The 17,132-nt window shown below is 40.1% G+C and overlaps 2 protein-coding genes across 2 annotated transcripts; both read right to left on the reverse strand.

Annotated features, from left to right (window-relative positions):
- Nucleotides 1–599: 599 nt before the first annotated feature.
- On the reverse strand, nt 600–5,790 carry mcrs1 (microspherule protein 1). The gene is made up of 14 exons (XM_071494525.1): nt 5,612–5,790; nt 4,815–4,969; nt 4,417–4,555; nt 4,146–4,310; nt 3,876–3,985; nt 3,649–3,757; nt 3,409–3,547; nt 2,649–2,724; nt 2,489–2,517; nt 2,146–2,238; nt 1,950–2,032; nt 1,703–1,790; nt 1,110–1,237; nt 600–1,005 (listed from the first exon to the last, which is right to left on the reverse strand). The coding sequence occupies exons 2-14, from the start codon at nt 4,967–4,969 to the stop codon at nt 919–921; spliced, it is 1,401 nt and encodes a 466-aa protein (XP_071350626.1). The 5' UTR covers nt 5,612–5,790; the 3' UTR covers nt 600–918.
- A 1,380-nt stretch (nt 5,791–7,170) lies between these two features.
- cyp27b1 (cytochrome P450, family 27, subfamily B, polypeptide 1) lies at nt 7,171–15,786 on the reverse strand. Its single transcript, XM_071494524.1, has 9 exons — nt 15,444–15,786; nt 13,774–13,964; nt 12,651–12,841; nt 11,427–11,627; nt 10,434–10,597; nt 10,184–10,350; nt 10,012–10,093; nt 8,829–9,026; nt 7,171–8,443 (listed from the first exon to the last, which is right to left on the reverse strand). The coding sequence occupies exons 1-9, from the start codon at nt 15,669–15,671 to the stop codon at nt 8,330–8,332; spliced, it is 1,536 nt and encodes a 511-aa protein (XP_071350625.1). The 5' UTR covers nt 15,672–15,786; the 3' UTR covers nt 7,171–8,329.
- Nucleotides 15,787–17,132: the final 1,346 nt, after the last annotated feature.

The following is a 17,132-nucleotide window of genomic DNA, read 5'->3' on the forward strand; positions in this document are numbered from 1 at the left end:
CCGTTAATAAGTCAATCAAAGGGCGACAGCAGGTTGTTGCAGCTGATTATAACAGGAGGCCTGAACACTGGAAAATGAACTGCAGTCTTAAAAATATTTTTAAAAATTAAAAAACAGTCCTCATAATCATAATCTCCCCATCCCCAGCTTGATAACAAACCAACCTGTTAACATCCGACTGTTCAAGTTCAGTGAAATCGTATCAACATACAGTACATCTGATGCATCAATATTTACCAGATTTGACTTAAACTCATTTACTACAACATAATGCATAAGCTTTTAACACAGTCAGTCTCACTGTTCTGTTAAAATGTTGCCTGCTTTTAATATTTGAAAAAATATATATATTCTAAGCGTAGGAGATATCCTAAGATGTTCTATAAAAGATTTGGGCCAAATGATACCTAGAATGCTTTTCTGATGTCTCTGTGAGCGTAGGTTATCCTGTGTATTTCATTTTTGCATTAACTGCTTGTTTACAGCAACACAGAATCAGTCCCAAATGCAAGATGAGTTGTTTTTTTTGTAGTAGTGTAGTAATATGTGAAAAACTTTGTTTCAACAGTGGATTGAACTGTGAAGAAAACTTCAGAACATTGTGTATACAAGTTTAATATCTTGAAAAAGCTTTACTACAGAATTTAAATACAATATTCTGAAAAACTGGAAAAACAAGGCTCTACCATGAGAGTATCTACATTACAACATAAAAAATATTCAAACACCGAGTAAAAACCTGTCACTATTTTGCTCCAGGATTTAACTGTAGCCTGTTTACAATTCACATTCCATGTTTACATGGCCGTTGTCAGTCCAATTCTTGGTAACACTGCTGTGCTTTGCAAAAACAGCTGACTGGTCCATTCGTCTGCCAGTATATCCTGTATATTGATTCGTCCGCTGGATGGCTGGCATTCACTGTTGTGTCATCTTGGCTGCTTCAGCTTTTATTAGTGAGATGAGTTCCAGGTTAATTAGAAACACAAAGCGAAGACCTGCAATCTGGAGAGACAGATACAGACCGTTAGGGCTATGCTTTACTCAGTACCACTCAAACATATGGTAGTTCCATTTGACATCTTATACAACTTGGTTGGACCACACACCTCCACCACTGAGTTGTTATTGAGTTTCCACTTGTTACCCGACAGGACTGGTCTGCCATCTATGTAGATGGGTCGTCTTCCCTCATTGGCGATGAAGAAGTCTCCATTATTCTTCAGTTTAATAATTCCTGTAAATGTCAACAGCATATACAGTCACCATATAATTTTTTATTAAATTGTGATGTTTTGGAGATGAACATCACACAAATGATGTTAGCTGAAACACCTGCTAGGCTTCACTAGAATAAAACCAATAGACAAAACAATACACATCTAAAATCAGCAGTCTGTTGAAAAGCCTTGACCTCCTGAAATGTGACATTAGTCACACACAGTCATGGTCACAAATACTGTGCAAATTCTGCATGATTGTGACACTGGCTTATGTAACTTCTGCAGATTTTGTTTGCCCAACTGCTTAAGGCCAAAGCTGTGGCTTAATTGTTATTTTACACAAAGACAAAGCAGATTATATGTATTTTCCCCCAACCAGGATTCCTAGAAAGTCGTGGTAATCATTAAGACAAATAATCACATTAAAAATGCTTCAAGAAAATTTTTTTTACAGCTTGACAAGGTATGCGTTTAATTACCTTGTTTTCTTGATATTTTCCAGGCAGGTCCCTCTAGCGACAGATCGACATCTATCTGTTTGTCCTTGGTAGCCCTGCCCAACGTAATCTGTGTGAACATGAATCAAAATCAATTCACCATCACAGAGAAAATGCATCTTCTAAAATAAGATATCCCTTTCGCTGTTTCCTTCCATTTTCTTAACACAAGCACAATACCTCAGCATTACTTCTCTGTAACAACTGTTTCTGAAAGGAAATTACTTACCTCTCGTGATCTCATGAGGTAGCGCACCATTCGTCCTCGTAGTGCTGCCAGTGTCTGGTTGTCGAAGTCAGGCATGCTCATCCCTGGTGAAACAGACACACATGAACACAAATAAGTTCCTCCAGACTGGAGTCCTTAAAACAAATACACCTAAAACAGCTGTCGGCTTGTGCTTGGCGAGTGAAACTTTACGCACCTGTGATACTGTCCACAAGAACCTGCCAGCGAGGCAACTCCTGCTCTAACTGTCTGATCTCCCTTTTCTGGTGGCGATCAGAAATCATCAGCTCTGAAAAGGAAGAGAAGGAGAATTCACATTCATGTTGTACAGTGACAATAAAATCCATCAAAACATTTCTGGATGTAATAACAATCTAATGTAGTGTCTTGACAATAACAACTTGAACCATAACTAAACTGCACTGTGACTGTGATGAAACATCTGAGCTTCATCCTCCTTTCACAGGTTACATATCTAATGTAGCTCATACTGAGCAAGATGAACTGTATTCAACTTGTTTCTTATAAAAATGTCTTACCATGTTCCAAAACTTCATCTCTGCTCTCTCTGTGTGAAAAGAAACACGATCAGTATTGAAAATCCATGGACATTTAATATTTTCTCACACACACACACACACACACACACACACACACGCACACGCACACGCACACACAGAGAGAGAAAGACTGTCTTACTTTAACTTTACATCATCGACCATCTGTTCAGCATCAGAGAAGTTGAGGACCTGGTCACCTTTAGGGAGAGGCTGAACTGCAACACACAAATAAAACCAACAAGACTATTACAGCTCATTGTATTGTTTCATTGTTTCATTGTTTCAGAAAACCGACTGCAGGGGCTTTCTCATACATTCATTAAATTGAAAAATCATTTCCATCATCCATCATATGATAGACGTTGGCGTACAGTATTATATTTCATCCAGTAAGACCTTATTGTTGCCTGATTTCTAGAAGCTGTGGTCAGTATCCATTTTTTTATCTTCTTAATCATTCAAAGAAGCACAGTCAGTTCTAAAAAGTGATCACTGATGTGCTAAATAACTGTAATAAAACTAGGAGGAAAATTACAACTATCGGGTGAAATCAACAAGAGTTGGTCAGGGCAGGCATAGTGGCAATGCACTGTAGATATAATATTAGGCATATTATACCAAATGAAAATTTCTTGTCAGTTTTGATTGCCATTCTGGTTAGACTAACTAAGAGATGAAAAGCCTGCTTGTGAGAAACTAAACAAAAAGTCAAAATATAGTTAATCTCTGTTTAGAGGATGACTGCCACTCACACTTTTTTCATATTTCAATGTGCATCTGGGAACAAAAGGCATTTTTTCAATCTGCACAAATAAACCTGACCAAATTAGTAAAAGCTCTTAAGTTTTAATGGACCCTTGACACAATATCGGTACAAATGGGTGTGCAATTACACTCACCACTCTGGTCATCCAGTAGGTAGTACTGCTTTAACAGCTGCCAGTGCACCAGCAGGCTCTTGGGAGTACGAGATGGGTGAAAGACACCAGGGTGTTTGCTCAGAAGCTCCTGGAACACATCCAGCTTGGGCTGACTAGTCTGTTTAATGACAAACACAAGACAAAGCCACTTGTGAGTACAGAAGTCAAGCAATGTTAAAACAATGTAAACAAGATTCCTAAAGTAATACTTTCACGTACGGAACCGATCTTGGCCAGCAGTGCCTCCTCAGCCTGACTGAAGAGAGCTTTACTTTGAATTGCTGCAATGGCCTCTGGGTGAAGCTGCCGCATGGCCTGCCATGCCAGCCTAACCAGACAGACAACAGAGAGAATGTGATTTAAAGGTGACAAAAGGGTAAGGTTGTCAACAAAAAGTGAAATATAGAAACTTGGAGAGAGAAGTTGCGGCCTGCTTAGTCTCTTACTTTGAGATGACGGGATCATACAGCAGAGCGTACCACCTCTCTTTAATTTCCCGCAAAGTGAAACGACAGCTGAACTTGACACCCAGATGAACAGAGGTTAGATCTGTCGTCTAGAGGGAGATACATAACAAACACAAAGATTGGCGGTGTGCGCATCCGACACTGGTGCTTCACAAAATGACACACAGATTCATACAACAACCTTGTTACATCAGTTCCTAAACAATATTCATCTTTTTGGACAACAACTTTAATTTGTGCAGTATTCACCTGCAACACTGCATTTATAAGAAGCAGATCATCAGTTGGTTTCCATCGCCCCAGGTCTTTTGTAATATGTAGAGGTTGCTTGCTTTTCTTCACTCTTTTGGTGATAGGTGCAGGGTTTATTACCATGGTGAGAGGTGGTGTTAGAGCAGTTCCTGACTTTGTCACCTGACAAAGAGCATCGAAGGTGCAAAAATTAGCCATCAAACTGTTGTGAACTCTGCCTCAGTTATTGCTTTCTGGGGGAATCTGTGGATTTTATGGTCATACATACCTTTTTTTTCTCACTAGATGAAGGTTCACTCCCCGAACATCGGACAGGCTCTATGACAGGAGGGCCTTTGACCCTACTTGATGACTTCACAAGACTGCTTTCCACCAGCTCATCATCAAACTTCTTTCTCTTTATTGACCTGCAGACATCATTTTGCCAATGTTTATTAAATACTTCCTAATTTTTAAATTCCTAATTCCTCATTTTTAAAACAGTAACTCCAATAACTCTTCCTAATCAAAGAATTATTTACTGTTCTTAATTTGCAGTTGTACCACAATTTTGAACAGCACTTAACAGCACATCTATCTTCTCATTTGATCAATATCTTCTTTACTGCCAACAAAACTAGTATACAGCTGGATTGACACAAAGATAGTCAAGAAAATATATCAAACCTGGAGGAACTTCTGCGTTTGGGAACACCACTGCCAAATGCTTGTGTTGCCGTCCTTTTCACATCTTTTACTCCGAGGGACTCCTCGTCCTCTGATCGACTCTGGGCACCAGCTACTGCCATAGATGCACCAACCACAGGGTCACCTGCTTGCATCTGTTTAATCACAACATGAAACCCATCAGGAAATAATTTAGATATTTCTCATCTTAGCGGAGCAGGACTCTGGCACTTCTCTCTGGGGCTCACATTATGAACCAAACAGTAACTAAAATAAGGAATAATCTTTTTTAGTTTTAACCTATAATGTTATCACTTGATAGTGAACATTTTGACAACACTGTGTGACAACATGTTTCAGCTTTAGCGTGAGTAGAAACATAAAGTACAAGCCCGGACTACGTCTCAGAGCAAAGTCATTCATTCATAGTGTTACTTTATAATTATGTGAGACCCATTTCAGGCTGTGCTTTAGTTTAGCAGTCAGGGGAAGTCAGGGGAATAGGCAGGCTAATGAAGTTAGCCATGTCTTTTGTTTACATCTAACGTTAGCCATACTTTCTTCTGTTGCCTTCAATATCTAACATCTAGTAGGAAATCAATTGACGTGGTGGGCAAATAGCCAACCCAGGCAATACTGCAATACAGCCTGTCTGGTTCGCCAACATAATTTGACCGAGATAAATATAATTTAGGTTAGCTAGCTAGCATTAGCTTAGCTAGCAAAACGTTCTCCTGCTAGCTAGCGTTAGTTCATTTGCGAGCTAATACAACTAGCTAGCCAGTCCTGTGACTCACCTTTCCGCGTTATTTTCCAAGGTTGTGATATCCTATCTGTTAGCTGGCGTCTGTATGATCTGTTTATGCCTTTTATCAACACCTTGTTCGCTAGCTACATTGCCAACTGGCTACATTAATTTGACGTACGCCTGTTAGCATTAGCTTCTCTGCTGTTTTCTTCCTGTTAGGTTTGATCCAGGGATTATCGCGGAGCTCTTACCGCCGCCTCCTGGACTGGAGTGTAGACCTGGCTCTAATTATTGATTACAGTAGTATATATCAATAATTTACATGAGACCTATCCTTAGTATTTGGAAATGACTGACTTTTCCTTTGTTAGTTGGTTTGTTTTATTTTGCTTTATTTTCTGACAACCTTAAAATCAATTAGTCTTTTTTGTGCTTGTATTTTGGGTATGGAAGGTATGAAGGTATGGTTTCTCTACTGTTTGCTTATTTATCAAAAATAGAGTGGCATTTAGCCCAATGATATTGTCATGATATCATCACTTCCTTCTTCCTGTGCATGAATATTGCCTGTGCCTTGTACTAGTAGTACATATACGAGTACCTGTGACCCCATGTGAAAGTACCAGTAAAATTGATGAGCTATATAAGCTATATAAGCTAAAATAATCAGATCAATAAATAGATTTTACTCATTTAAAATCAACTCTGTGTTTCTCTTCTTACTTTTCAATAATACAAGACCCACCTCATCATTACCAGCCACACCAACCATAACCTCCAGCATCATGAACGACCATGGGGGCACCACAGGAAATGGTACTGTTATACTTACAGGGTTGTTTTTCCAGCCACAGCTCACTGCTTCTTTTTCCCTTTCCCAACAGGAAACTAAAGCTTTTCCAGTACAGCTGTATGGTTTTTCCAATTCCTGTGCAGGTTTACCCGGTATAGGGTAAGAAAAGCAGCAGTTCACTCAACTTTAGTGGCGTTTCTCCCACAGTCTATTTCTCCTCACTCAAATACTGATCTAATATGGTCTTTAGCTTTCTCAGTACTTCCATGTCAAATTTCTAGTACGTGTGGTACACTGAACTACTACACATAAGTGTAAATGCTACAAGAAATGTTTCAAGCCCATAAAGCCAGGCACTCATTCATAATCGGCGTCTTCAGATCATAAATGGGACTGTAGCTAACACAGCTGATGTTAAAAGGCATGACTTCTGTTATGAGGTGGACCTTCAGTTTTATGTTTAACATAACTGTTCCCTGTCTAAAGGACAGGTAGATGTAACGAATGAGGCACTGGAGTGATTTTTGTCCAGCTTATCGACCCACAACTCACTCTGAGTCCACGTCACACAGGAACTTTGATACTCAGCGATGGTTTTCCTAGAAAGTACTGCCCAGTGCCCAGCCTTGCATCAAACTAATGATTATTACAAAGAGTTTGATGGGTTAGACCCAATCTGATGCAACTGATTGTGTTAAAGGAGTTTGAAATGCTTGAGTAGGCATCATGTTAACACACAAGAAACAAGTGATTTTATGGATATCAACTGGATCCTCATTCATTAGCCTCTATAAAAACAACAAACAAGGCACAGGTGCAACTTGAAACCTTTTATTGACATTTAATGAAACAGTTTCAAAATGTGTTAAATTAAAATAAATACAGAAGCATACCCAGTTTACAAAATGGTGTTATATCACTCATAAGTTTAGATGTAAAAAATAATACAGATTAAAGACAAAGACAAAGATAATCTTGCATTGTGCTACACTGATGAATTGTGGCATACATTTACATTTTAGACACAATACAGACAGATATACAAAGCCTGAGAGCAGTGTAGCCTACTTTTCAGATTTCAGTGGCATATCCCTATGCAGGAATATTTTCAACAGCTGCCATTTTTTAAAGGAACCAGTCACTAAAAGTTTAACCTCATAAAATACATTTTGATTAATATAGTGAACAGCATTTCTACACAGCTCTCTCACAGTAGCTAAATAAGAGCTGGAGGTATTAGAACCAGTGTCTCCATGTGCCGGTCTGAGACTCTGCTAATGCTCTTGAATAATTTATGGAACTATGTGTATCTCAGACTTAGAGAGAAATGTAACATGCTTCTTAATACACTGGAATGACATTTATAGAAACGCTCTTGAAATGAAATGTCTGCACAATCAGGGCACACAGGAAATACTGATGGTGGTTTACTGTGTGTATTTAAGAGTGCAAAAGATAGTTTATAATCAGATTAGGTTCAGTTCCACAGATTAAGGAAGGGGCCACCAGATCTAAAGAAACGTCAGCCTCAGATACCGGCATACTTATTCCATGAAATGCAACACGGGCTGACTCACTTTATGGATAAAATGAAAGTCTGTTGAAATGTATCGGAGATCAATGGCTTTTTTTTATGGCCTCTGTGCAAATAAGTGCTTAATGGTGATTTTATTAAAAACAACAACACAGTATTAAATATGGAGTTACACTGCACCCAGTGGAAAGCCTTAGTGGTGAGATGCCACTCCTCATCCTTTGTTCGTTTGTGCTTCTCTACAACAAAGCCTCAACAAACAAGGTTACAGGTATGGAGAGCTTTGGTCTTTGATGTGTCGAAGGTTGAAGGTCCGCTCTGACATGATCCACTGTGTGCAGCAGGCTCATGGTTCCTGTTATAACTCCACCTGCTAGTGCTCTCCACTGCTGAGAGCCTCACGTTTACGTTCACGTAACTAATCAGCTCGGGACAGTAGGTCACCGTTCAATAAACTGGAGGCTAATGACATTTTCAGGAACTAGAAGCGTCCGTGTCATGGGCTTCACGGAAACCCCTTCTGGATCTGGCTTCACATCAAACTCTATTAGGATCTAATCAGAGCAGAAACAGAGGAAACAGATTTACTACAGGGTAACTGAAATTAAATAAAAAAAATAGTGGTCATCATGTGATAAGTGTTGGGAGTGACTCTTACTGAAATCCTTGCATTAAATAATCAAGTTAAATCATTAGGAGCTGCGTTTGCACAATGGTTTAAAGCCCCTTCTTTAGGTTTCTCACATTATTCCAAGAAAAAGTCCAGCAAACTGATTTGCTGGACATACAGCAGTTTATGAAAAACTGCATTAAAAAACATTTCTTCTTCTTCATTCATTTTTGAATGAGATTAAAACAGTTAAAAACTGTTCTGATAAAAGCTACTAAATTCAGTCTATCAAAGTGTTAAAAAATAAAGATCAAGTCCAGCCAACTCACCCTAGCAAGAGCAAGATAGAGCTCTAGCTCAGCAATACGTCGACCTATGCAGCTGCGTTTTCCCACCCCAAACGGTACAGAGGCGTACGGGTGATGAGTCTGGTCCTTGTTCAACCACCGCTGAGGCTGGAATTCATCTGGATTTGGAAACACTGCTGGATCCCGTGATGTTGCAAAGTGGCACAGGGTTATCAGAGTCTGTATGGAAATATTTTATGATTAGATGTATGTTGCATTGAAAAGGTGACTCATTGACATATCATTTATATTGAGCCCAGAATGAAGGCTTTGTCTAATTTGACCACATGGCATAAGCCAGAGTTGAATTAAAATACTCATCACAGGGTATGCGCTTCCAGGGCAGTCAGCTAGTATTCAGACCACTTCACTTTTTTTTTCCATCTTTTAGTGTTGCATGCTTATGCTAAAATCGTTTAAATAAATTTTTTCCATCATCAGTTGACACTCCATACCTCATAATGACAAAGCAAAAACATTTAACAAATATATGCAAATGTATGAATAGAAATATCATTTGGATTGGAGTCCACCTGTGGTAAATTCAATTGACTGACATAATTTGGAAAGGCACACACAGTTTATATAAGGTGACAGTGCATATCAGAGCATAAACCAAGCTATGAAGTGGAACAAACTGCCTGCAGAGCTCAGAGACAGGATTGTGTTGAAGCACAGATCTGGGGAAGGTTCCCAAATGGAAATGGAAGAATGGGACAAGTTTAGAACATCTAGGACTCTTCTTAGAGTCCCGAGAAACAGAGCAATCGGGAGGTAAGGGCTGTGATAAGAGAGGCGACCAAGAACCCAATGGTCCCTCTGGCTGAGTTCCAGAAAAGTCCAGAAGAACAACCATCACTGCAGCACTACACCGATCTTAGCTTTATGAAAACCTCTCCTCGCTGACTGTGAGAAACAAGATTCTCTGGTCCGATGACACCGAGATTGAACTGTTTGGCCTCAGTTGTAAGGAAACCAGGAACTGTTTTTTCCTTTTTGATACATTTGTAAAATGCTTCTTTGTCATTAAGGGGTATTGAGTGTATATTGATGAGGGAAAAAAATATGTAAACAATTTTAGCTTAAGGCAGCAATATAAAACTTAAAAAAAAGTGAAGGGCTCTGAATACGTACTGAATGCACTGTATTCCCTCGACACACTTACATTTTTAGGGATGAGGTAACCTCCAACCTGGATGTCTTTTTCTGTAATTACCCTTGCATTTGCAGGAATAACAGGGTACAACCTGAAAAATGAAAAATGAAAGCATGATTCAGCTTGCACATTAATAACAAGAAATTTGGCAAGAAAATAACTGCAAGCTCTTGATTTATACCTGAGAACTTCTTTGACTGTGGCTTTCAGGAGAGGCATGCGAGCCACATCTGCTGCCTCCGGTATCCTTCGACCCTCTAGTACAGTCAGCACCTCGTCCCGCAGGGAGGCCTGCACCTCAGGGTGACGGGACAGCTCATACAAGGACCAGGACATAGTACTGGAGATCTGAAACGTCATAGTAAGAAAAGAGTTTTAACAATCTAATGCACAGAATCGGGTGAAGAAGAGGACAAAGGGATCCTTCTTACCGTGTCGACTCCTGCAAGAAGCAGCTCTGTGACATTGCTGTAGACGGTCTTCATGGGCAATCCCGTCTGGGACAGGAAGTAGGTGAGATAACGGCCCTCCACCTTCTCTCCACGAGCAACTTTCCCCGCTTCGGCTGTCAGGCGCTGGTCGATGTAATGCTTTGCTACAGGCAGAGATATGGGCCATTATGACAGTGAAGGTAAATGTGAAATAAACTCACTCACTCAAGGATACTACACAACAGTAAGTCTAAAGCTTTCTAGTGTGTATTTCTTAGTACCGGTAGGTTGTGTAGGCTTGGATCAAGTTATCCTTAAAAACTCCTAAAACTATGAGCTCTCTCTTATACTTAAGGTTTGTGTTTTTCAAATTTAAGGAAAAATAACACAACTGTTAGGTTTACTATAACCACAATTTGATCATCATAGCTGATGTTCAAGATCAACGCTTCACGCTTGTTTCAGTGCAGATGATCTCGTGGTGCGTGAGGGCTAAGGACTTTAATCTCCTGCTTCCTGATCCAGCGTGGGCCAGCGTGATTATTTTAAACATGTTCCGTTTTGACGTCTCACATCTGGATAAGTCTTAATATTATGTGGGATGAGTGGGATGATGACCCAGTGCTAAGCGGAAACCAGCAACAGCCAATGAGAACTGAGGAGAACGGAAGGAATTTAATTATACGAAGTGTGGAAAGACATATGGTATGTCTTATCTCCATGTTTGTTTTGGTTCCATGTTGTAGTGAGGTGCTTAAGTTTTAGTATAGACTAAGGCTTCTCTATAATCCTCTAAAATCTGTTTAATTTGTCCAGTTTCCTTTTATGTTGGTAAATTTCACACATTCAGACTTTCAAAAGCAGTTGGTCTGTGGTCTTTACAATGCAATATTGTAAGTATTATAAGTACAACTATTAGTTATTGTTTGCAAGTAGGCATATATTTTCCTGCCGCTTCCTAATTCAAATAATGCAGTGGGAGAAATAACCTACCAAAATCAAACATGTAGTCCCAGCACTGACAGAAGATGTTCCAGGGTTTAGGGAACAGCTGGTGCAACCAGCTTGGCATAGCCATTGTAAGAAGAGTCATCACAAACATGGTGTTGATTGACTGGATGAAACGCTCTGTCTCTTCAGGAACAACCTGATCCAGGCAACCTATTCTGGATTCAAACAACACAGAGGAAATACCTGTTGAAAAAAAAGAAAAAAAAGATGAAGAGGTGAGAAAGACACAAGGGCTGACAGCAATGTAAATCAAACTCCAGAAACCACATCTAAGGTTTTCTCATGTTTTTTTTTTAAGTTGTAAGGTGCTCCATCATAATGACATGATGAGCACAGAAATAACGTTAAGCAATACTAAACAGCAACGATATAATAAAGAGGGATTTTTTTTTCCAAAAATTTTGGAATAACAACCAACAGCAGAACATCTTTGATGTGTTAATGTGCCTATTTCTTTGAACGGCTGACAGGTTTTCATTGTTTGGATCTTTCAGAGTAGACTATGAAGGATTAACTGGTGACAATGATGGGCAAAATTTTGTTTCCTTCTATATATCACAGTCTAGTTCTTGGCCCAGCTTCCATTCAACAATACAGTCATTTTGGCGACAGTAGAGTAAATGTTTGCGATATGCGCATACGACCACGCAGTCATTCGATTGAGTCTGTGTTTAGTCTGGGAAAATCTGGGAGAGGAAAATGAAAGAATGTTGCTCTCTTTTCCTGCAGGATTAACTGTTCAGGAGCCATGAGGCAGAGAGCAATTCAATTTTTTTGTTCTGATCTATGTATATCTATGTAGGCACTTTGCTTAATTTACAGATTAAGATTTACACACAAAACATATGATCAGTTCATGAAATATGATGCAGTTATTATATAAACTATTCAGAAGTAGTTTAAATTAGTGCAATTTCAATCAGCTATAATATTAAATGCTGCTTACAGAGTAATATATCACTAACAATTATCCAATATACACAGTGTAATATATATAATAACATAACACTCCATTCTGGCCATTCCTATTTATGAGTATTTGCTTTTGATGCCAGCTTTGACAGACAAGTATCTTTAAAATGTCGGTGACATCACATTATATTGCTTTCTACATGTGGCTGGCACTATTTACTAATGTTTACATGGTGTGGTACACCCTGTAGTGATGCTTGACATTTCCAAACATCAGACTACATGAAACCTTACCTTCAAGGCCGAAGCGATAGAACTCGCTGGCGATATCAGTGACGAGGCCTTGAGGACGTCTGCTGAGGCGAAGTTTGGCAATGAGGTCACTGACCACACTGTTCAGGGTTTTATCGTAGGCTTCCACCGCCTTTGGCCGCAGCATGTGCTTCCCCAGGAGACTTCTTACTGCCTGCCACTCCTCTCCCTCACTAGGAACACACACAGAGTAAAAATTAATACAGACAGGCATCTGTGCATACAGCTGAATTGAAGTACTTTATGGTTTCATCTAATTGCTGCCTTGAAAAGGTTTTCTCCACTGTAGGCGTACTTCATTAACAATTAGCAAATAAAAAAAACAAAAACTTGACACCTGATATGGTAAACAGTCCGACAGGAAATAATTAAAAGTTTTTTTAATCTGAATTCTCAATATTATACTTTGTTAAATCGCAGGTTGTAGTTAGAGGTGCTATATGTAAGTTTCTGCTATCGCTACATAGCCAACATTTGCATTAACAGCTTGCTACTTACCAGTCTAGAAGAAACGTTGCTTTCGACAATTTTAACTCTTATTTTGCTTCTTTTTATATCACTTATTTTCTTCTACCGAAGATAACAAACTAACCAGCTGGCCCGCCCCGTCTTGCAATACTATTTTGCAATTGTGAGTCCCTATGGCATCCAGTCTGAGAGGATGAGAGAAGTGGTGCTGATCAGAGGATATATTCTAACCTCTTGTCTTGTACACGTAATGATGGCTGAAGCTCTTAGCATGTGGCCATTATCACCACCACCACCACCACCTGCTCCTGGCAAGAAACCACATTTGGCGGCAGAGAAAACTTACATATAGCACCTTTAAAGCAAGTACCTTTTTCAGTTATAATTTTTGGATTTGCCTGGATCAAAATAGTTTCATGTAAGTGAAAGAAATAAGTTGAGAAGACAATGGTCGATTGTCTGAGCGCATCATCTTTGTCGGAGTCGGTTATCTCATTTACATCACACATTACATTTGGATTGACATTGTCTTGTGATCTAGGGCTTCTGAGAGGGGAGAGGACAAAAATAACGGAAACTCTTTAGAGGAAAAGTTGCCATAAGTCAGAATACAATCAGGTGGTTATGCAACACTCACGATGTCAGGAGTCCGTAGTGATGTCCCCTGAGCTTCCTGTAGTCCTTCCAGGAGGAAAGGTCAGAGCGCATGGGGTGCTGGCCCTCCTGCCTCAGGACCTGCTCGATGAGCGCTGGATCAGCCACATGAACTGTAAGGATGGGGCCGAAGCTAGCCTTCCACATAGGGCCGTACCGCTGCACTCCTTCCAGCTGGGACATGAGACAGAAGCTTGACCTTGTAAAAACCCTGCAGGCTATGAGATGACTGGTATCATCTTTGACTGCACTCTCTTTTAGGTTCAAGTCAGGAGCCAAAATGAAGATGCCTGCAGACTTTTCTAAACCACTAATGACCAGATAATTTTCAGTGAAGATAAATAACTTAATAGGCACAATTTGATCAGCCAAGTCTTCATGGCAGACATGTTGATAGAAGGTGGCTAGATTACTTCATAAGGTGTTTAACCGACCTACTCCACAGTAGATGAGCAGTAATAGATTTTTTTTAAATATCCAGACGGGTGACAAATCAAAGGAAAACCATGGATAAATGAGTGGAGAAGTAATAATGATATATATAATGATATACTGTATATAATGAACGCAGAAGCTTCCACACAGGTGCACTACGTGGTGAATGGATAGCAGGAGTGTCAGTCACTAAGACCGCTCAGCTGACTAATGTTTCAATAGGAACAGTGACATCTGCATTTAGATCTATGGGAAAGATGTCAGTAAGTAGGGTCAGACATTGTGGTCCAGAATGGTACGGGCCTGAATGCTTTACCCCTAAAGTGAGGGGATCCAGTGGCTCTGTTGTGCTCAGGGGGGCATGTTTTGGACCCACTCGCCCCCTCAGAGGGTATGATCACTGCAAATCAATACAATTTTTTTTTCCATGATGAAATATTTATATTTCATATTATAAGGGGCTTTTGCAGTCAACAGATCTCAACCCAACTTAACTGGGAGATTTTGGACCGGTGTGTCCATGACCATCATTAAAAGAACAAATGAGGGAATATCTAGGAAGAATGATGTTGACCCCTCCAGTGGAGTTCAGAGACTTGTAGAATCGATGCTAAGGTGCATTGAGGCTGTTCAAGTGGTATAACTTGTGGTGGCCCAACACCTTACTAAGACACTTTATGTTGGTTTTTCCTTTCACTTGTCACCTGTCTGTATTTTAAATATTATAAATCAGTGTTCAACAGTATTCAACTTTAACAAAACTCCAGAGCACATACACGGAGAAAGGACTTTTGAAGTAAAGACATTTTGCGTCTAGTAAATGAACAACATTTGCATATTCATACATTTTGAACTTCGGTAGGAGGAGCAGCATAGATGTTTTGTCTAGTAAATTTAACATCCTTGTAAAAAAAAAAAGCATATCAGACATAGATAATTATTCAAAGAGTATTTCAAAATGTCTTAAAACTGAAGGGACCCTTAAGTACGCTCAGGTTTTCCTTTTTAATAATCCAAATGCAAAATGGAGCATGTTCTCGACCACCTCTGATATACACATATCATCTTATTTTTTTTATTTTTTATTTTTCTTTAATAACAACCACTTATCAATCAAACATGTTTTCGGAAATGCCTCCACTCTGTGCTCCTTGAGCCTCCTGCGGTTCAGTGTTTATGAACTGTTCGCATTTTGGCTCCTCTGCAACTCCATCCTACCTGTAACTCGTGCAGCCGCGACAGCCCCCGCTTGGCGAACAGGTCCCAGGCGAAGCCGGAGACCGACGGTCCGGGCATGTGGTCCAGCGTCCTCACCGCCTGCTGCTTGGTGCCCTCCGGACCCGCTGATGCGCGCTCGGCCCATCTGTCCATCCACTTGACCAGGGGGAAGGCGCTCCGGCCGGATACTCTAAGAGCTTGCTGCAGCATCTTTCTCACAAAGATCATGGAGCGGGGGCCGGACCGGGTTCCTTTGGTCGTCGGAGCTCATTTTTTCCCCCCGGTCTGGAGCCGCTATTTATAACTCGAGACCTGCTCCTCGAACCTGCGGAGATAAAGCTGTAAATTTTCTTATTCTGGGCCAATCATGGGTGTAAATTCAGCGCAGGCCCCGCCCGGATGAGACTGTGGAGGCGTGAGCTGAGGGGAAGGTGTGTCCAATCAGAGGGCTGAGCTCAGACCAGCCCAGGGACGGCACACGTGGAGGGCCCTGGATAAATAATACATGACTTCCCCGTTAGGGTTCAGGCTTATCTGTGATCTGCGAAGCACTTTGCTCTCTGATAGTCCAGCAGACTGACATATTTAGAGCGATCACGCACTTGTGGATATGTTGTCTTGTGATCTTCAAGGCCAATGTTATTATAGATCCCAGTTATTTAAAAGGGGGAAACCAGGTCTGTTTGACAGAGATAAGGGGGCTGGAGGTTAGTTCCTCTTTAAAAAAAAAAAAAAAAAAGGCAGATCAAAACCAAGTAGAAACAGTTGATCCAAGCTCCACAAACAATGATCCGGCCATGTTCACTGAGCAACAGGCTATATGAATAAGAATACATATGTGGAAGGTCTACATCCACAAAGACAATGGAACATAATTTTAAGTTTAACTTTGAAAAAAGGGGAGTGATAACCTGTGTCTTTCCAGACCTGGTGGTGCTTTGTTTACCCAGCTATAACCAATTCTTTTGCTGACTTGGTGGCTTTCCTAGTGGGAGAGAAAATCCTGACCTCATTTCATTCGAACTGGAAGTTGTCCAATGCACCATGTGTGAGGACTGTGAAGTAACAACCCCAGGGCTGTACTCAGAATCTGCTTTGACATTTGATCCCACATTTCGTATGCTCTAACTAGAAATCTTAGATCACCCAGTTTCAGAGAAACACAGAGGACTGACTGGCAATCTCCAGCTATAAAATAATGAGGACTGATGGAAGGCCTCTGCACTCTCAGTGGAACAAGTGTGTTACATCTCAGCATTGAATTCATACTCAATTATTCAAACTTATCTAAACATATGTATTGCTCACAGGATAAGCCCCTCATTTTCAAGAGGGCCCTCACACAACATTTTACCCACTATTGGGAGGTGCATAGAAAAAACATGCACGGAAACAAGTGAGGAACAGCCTAAATTTATCCGACACAAAATAGGTTATGGATTTAATGTCCAATCATCAGATAAGATGATAAGATAATTTTTTTAATCTTTTCTGTAGCAACTGAAGGATCAGAGAGACAAATTTGATCAAAGTGTCTTAATGAATACATGTCAATATTGTAAAACTGCTTCAAATAAACATGGTACTTAAAATAAATCTATTCAAGATTAATAGGAACCAGTGATATTTTCTTCTGGCATTTAAATGCAGCCGATCACGAGCATCATCCATATCACACTGATGGGCATG

The sequence above is a fragment of the Trachinotus anak genome, unplaced genomic scaffold (genome assembly GCF_046630095.1).
Source record: "Trachinotus anak isolate AG129_WGS33_773 ecotype Australia unplaced genomic scaffold, CSIRO_AGI_Tana_v1 ptg000013l, whole genome shotgun sequence".
Lineage (NCBI taxonomy): Eukaryota > Metazoa > Chordata > Actinopteri > Carangiformes > Carangidae > Trachinotus > Trachinotus anak.

Bases quoted from the DNA above. Each gene is read 5' to 3' on its own strand.
- cyp27b1 (XM_071494524.1), bottom strand. From the start codon at position 15,671: ATGATCTTTGTGAGAAAGATGCTGCAGCAAGCTCTTAGAGTATCCGGC. The intron at 13,965-15,443 runs GTAGGATGGAGT...CTCATGTCCCAG, and splicing joins CGCGGCTGCACGAGTTACAG to CTGGAAGGAGTGCAGCGGTA. The intron at 9,027-10,011 runs GTAAGTGTGTCG...ATTTCCATACAG, and splicing joins GTTACCTCATCCCTAAAAAT to ACTCTGATAACCCTGTGCCA.
- mcrs1 (XM_071494525.1), bottom strand. From the start codon at position 4,969: ATGCAAGCAGGTGACCCTGTGGTTGGTGCATCTATGGCAGTAGCTGGT. The intron at 4,556-4,814 runs GTTTGATATATT...TGATGTCTGCAG, and splicing joins AAACGCAGAAGTTCCTCCAG to GTCAATAAAGAGAAAGAAGT. The intron at 2,033-2,145 runs GTGCGTAAAGTT...CTGTTTCACCAG, and splicing joins TCTTGTGGACAGTATCACAG to GGATGAGCATGCCTGACTTC.